At 35.8% G+C, this 4,081-nt stretch overlaps 1 protein-coding gene across 1 annotated transcript; it reads right to left on the bottom strand.

The window, feature by feature from the left end:
• Positions 1 to 1,199: 1,199 nt before the first annotated feature.
• LOC106333814 (F-box protein At1g31080-like) lies at positions 1,200 to 2,420 on the bottom strand. Its single transcript, XM_013772216.1, has one exon. The coding sequence runs from the start codon at positions 2,410 to 2,412 to the stop codon at positions 1,207 to 1,209; it is 1,206 nt and encodes a 401-aa protein (XP_013627670.1). The 5' UTR covers positions 2,413 to 2,420; the 3' UTR covers positions 1,200 to 1,206.
• Between the last annotated feature and the right edge of the window lie 1,661 nt (positions 2,421 to 4,081).

Raw genomic sequence — 4,081 nt, 5'->3', positions numbered from 1 at the left:
CAAATATTTCCGCCTAAAATTTTTTTAAAAAATTATTTTCCCGCTTAAATAATTTAAACAAGACGACTTACTTGTAAGTCGTCTGGAAAGTCTTCTATTTTAGTTTCCCGCTAAAAATATTTAATTTCCCGCTAAAATAATTAAACTCTTCTGGACGACTTGTCGTCTGTTTTAATTTCTTCACCAGACGACTGAAATATAAGTCGTCCACACCCTAAACATAACCCCTAAACTTAATTATCTAGTTAAAGACTTCATAAAATCAAATCAAACTTGAAAAGTGTTTACTATACACATAAATAAACACATATAGGTGAAAACTAATTTTTGAAAAAAACATTTTAGTTTTCCAAAATCTAACCCTAACAATACATACAATACTACAACATATGTTTGCCAAACTCCTAAACCAAAGTATTTCATGATTCACTACTTCCACTCATCTATCTTCAAGACAAATCAATTTTATCATATCTTAATTTATATCACTTAAAACTGTTTATAATTACTTGATTTTTATTTTTCACGCATCAAAATATTTTTTTACAAGATTTATAAATTATTTTTAAAATAAACCGGTACCAGACGACTTACACTTCAGTCGTCCAGACGACTTCCAACATCTCAGACGACTCAGACGATTTACTAGGGCTATATTCGTAAAAATGACTTCTGTTTTTTTTGTTTGGTCACAAGGGGCTGAGCTGTAATTTCACTAGGCTTTTAGGTTAGTTTTGCATTTGATTCAAGTTTGGGTATAAGTTTGGGGTTAAAATTAAGTTGTGGATTAGTTTTGGCAAAAACCCCATTAATATATATGTTTTTGAATAACAGTTAATATATATAATTATATATTAAAATTAATTAAACTATTGATTCATGGCTTAATCTGCGATCTAGTAACCCGATGATTCATATAACATGGTTCAGCGTCCGAGTCAGATTTAAAAGCATTGGTCCTAAATAATAAAATGCATACGGAAAGAAAGAAGCATATCATATCTCATAGCTGAGAGGAAACAGTTTTATGATAACCTAAAAAAATAGAAACCTGAAAATGTGAAGCTCATGTTATAAAGATTAATTAGGAAGACAATTTCAGCAGATATGAATTAAAGAAAACTTAAATATCTTTGATGAACTTGATGTTTACAGAGAGAGAGAACACGCATTTTATTACAATAGAACTTTTACCGAACACAAATTTCATATATCCTCTAAAAGACACAGAGCATTGAATTTGTTAATGCTTTCAAACTTAAGAAAATCCAGCTGCCAAGATTTCATATCAAACGTAAGATCCTCTACATGGTCTACAAAGGCGTTCACAACTCTACCATGATTCCCAAAACCTTGGACTTCAACACGTTTGATAACGTTCCTTTCGGGATGGAAGTAGAAAACATAAAACGGTTTGGAGTGATGATGATAGTTTGGATTCATCAAAACAATATCCCCTGTAGCGGACGTCACTCCAGCTACGTAAACCTCTAACACATCACATTCAACGTCACGGAACTTATCACCAGGGAGAGTGTAGGCATACTCCGACCAATCCTGTTGCTCGCCATCCTCTAGAACCCATATACGCACCTCCTCCTTGCTACGAATGTTCAAGCCTACTCTACTATCCCAATTTTCCCTTGGCAAGCTGATCACACCTAATTTACCCTTATAGTTTATCAATTTTAATCTTGCATCCGAATCAAGAAAACTTCCCTGAATAAGCTTGAATTTCTCCGACCGAACATCAAAGCAAACTATAAAGTAAGTTGTATTTTCTCGGGCCAAGTAATATAAAGATCCATTGATGCATATCCCTTTAGACACAGGAGAATGGGCCAAGGGAAAGTGTACCTTTCTCCACCTCTTTTCTCCAGTTCCCAACGTCAAAATATTAGCAAAAGATGATGAAAAGGCATCATCGGGTGACAATACCTTGAACACCTTGTCAATCGGATCAAACCCTAAAAAGGTCCGACTACTCGTCGTCAGTGTAGGTAAGAAAACATACTGTCCTAAGCTAGGGTTACATATCACATGCACTGTATTCTCCCAATCCTTCCTTGTGAATTGCATACGACGGAAACAGAACAAACCAGCGGCATGACCACAAAATTCTAGCTGCATGTTCAGTTTAAAATAGGCCGCTGCTAAGGACAACGACGACGACGACGGCTTCGACGGAATCTGAGGCGGCGACGAAAAGAAGAGAAACTCATTGCTTCTAAAGCTATCCATGGCGAATAAGAGACTGGGACGAGTGGAAGATTTGGTTAAGAAATACTCGGTGAAATCTGCACTGCAAAGTATGGACCTCCATTGCTCAGACACGCAACGGCTCCTCCCTACTGACTTGGTTGGCATTCTAGAGAATATCTCGTACAAAAGATCAAGAGGGATTGAATTCATGATCAGACTTAGAGAGAGAGAGGTGTGGATGCAATGCAAACCATTGTTGGCAATCTCTACTCTTATATAGAGTTCGAGCTAGGGCATTCATTCCGAACCGAAACCAAATCAGGCATCGTTCGCTTGATTTAGTGCAATATCGGTTTAAAGTCATATAACCGGTCGAACATATATATATACCTTATCTTATTTTGAGGATTAATTGTTAGGTTGATAAGACACTCTTATATAGTTGTACGTGGAAGCGGGTACGTGGAAGCGGAAGCGTATGGAAGCGGAAGCGTATGGAAGCGTAAAAGCGAGATTTTTTGAAAAATTAGGAAACGGGTACGTATTGGAAGCGTATATCCATATGTATGTATATATATGTATATATATATATTAAAATATAAGATTAAAAAAAAAATTAGGAATAAAAATTATATGTTATAAATTTAAATAAATTATTTATTCATTTGTAATAATTTTGTAATGATTTCATATTAAAACTGTGAAAATAGACATAAATTAAGTTTAAAAGAAATTATTATATTAATTATTGTTAATGCTTCATAAATAATTGACACAATATATTTGAATATATGATATATGTTTAATAAAAACCTCAATACATAAAGATAATTTATAGTATTAATTTTAATATTTATATATTTATATCCTCTCTATTCATTACTATTAAAATTTTGATTTTACAGAAATTAATAACTACGATTATATTTTTATTGATATTCAACCTTGTATTTTTTTTTTAAAGAACGGAAGCGTGATTCCAAAACGGAATCATAAGCTTCTAACGTGTTTTTAAAAAGAATATTTTGGAAGCGTTTTGGAAGCGAGATTCCGTAAGCTTCCGCAAGATTCCGATTCCGATTCCGATTCCGGTTCCGAAGCGGGAAGCGGACGTCCGATGAAGCTTCCGTGCAACGTAGGTTGTAATCATCTATACATGTGTTCAGAGTGTTTGGTGGAATAGGAATTTTCTAAGTTGCGTTTACTTTACAGAATGCTATGTCAATGAAGGTTATCTCAATAACGTTCAAGTCTATATATGATCCGCAGAGAGTTGGTAGACGTCAGGGAAAAAGAGATATATCGAGGAATACCGAACGCACACATCCAACACGTCCGGTTTGTCTCCTGCCAGTTTTACTTCCCTCTTTCCAAATCCAGATATATGTTGGATCCATTAATAGCCATTAGGCTTTAATGAAATGTGTGAAAAGCAAATGACTTGGGCCTGTGTACTTAACAGCCCAAAGAATCATTATTTATGATGTAAAGGGACTTGTCCCACATCGCTTAGAGGAAGAGAAGTTGAGCAATATATATACGTTCACTTACCATGAAAGCTTAAACAGCTTGGAGAGAGAGGAGAGCTCCCCTCGCACGTGCCGCCGCCGTCCGGTTCGGCGTGGGCGTGGGCGTGTGCGTGGGCTTGGGTCTTGCCATTTATTTTGAGAAAAAACAGCATGCAATTTTATTTAAAACGACAAGTAGTTTGTCTAGAAAATAAAAACGTCATGCATTTTATCCTCTCGAAAGTTTTAAACGAGATAAGAGAGAGTCTTGAGGAAGAAGTTTCGGAACTCAACTTCCCTCGATCTCCGCGAGATTCTCGCCTACGTGCAGCAGCTGTTGCGGGAAGTGGGTCTTCTCCGTCTCTTTAAAT

The sequence above is a fragment of the Brassica oleracea genome, chromosome C3 (genome assembly GCF_000695525.1).
Source record: "Brassica oleracea var. oleracea cultivar TO1000 chromosome C3, BOL, whole genome shotgun sequence".
NCBI lineage: Eukaryota > Viridiplantae > Streptophyta > Magnoliopsida > Brassicales > Brassicaceae > Brassica > Brassica oleracea.
Note: the sequence above shows the minus strand (reverse complement) of the source record. Positions and strands in the feature narration are given on the sequence as shown.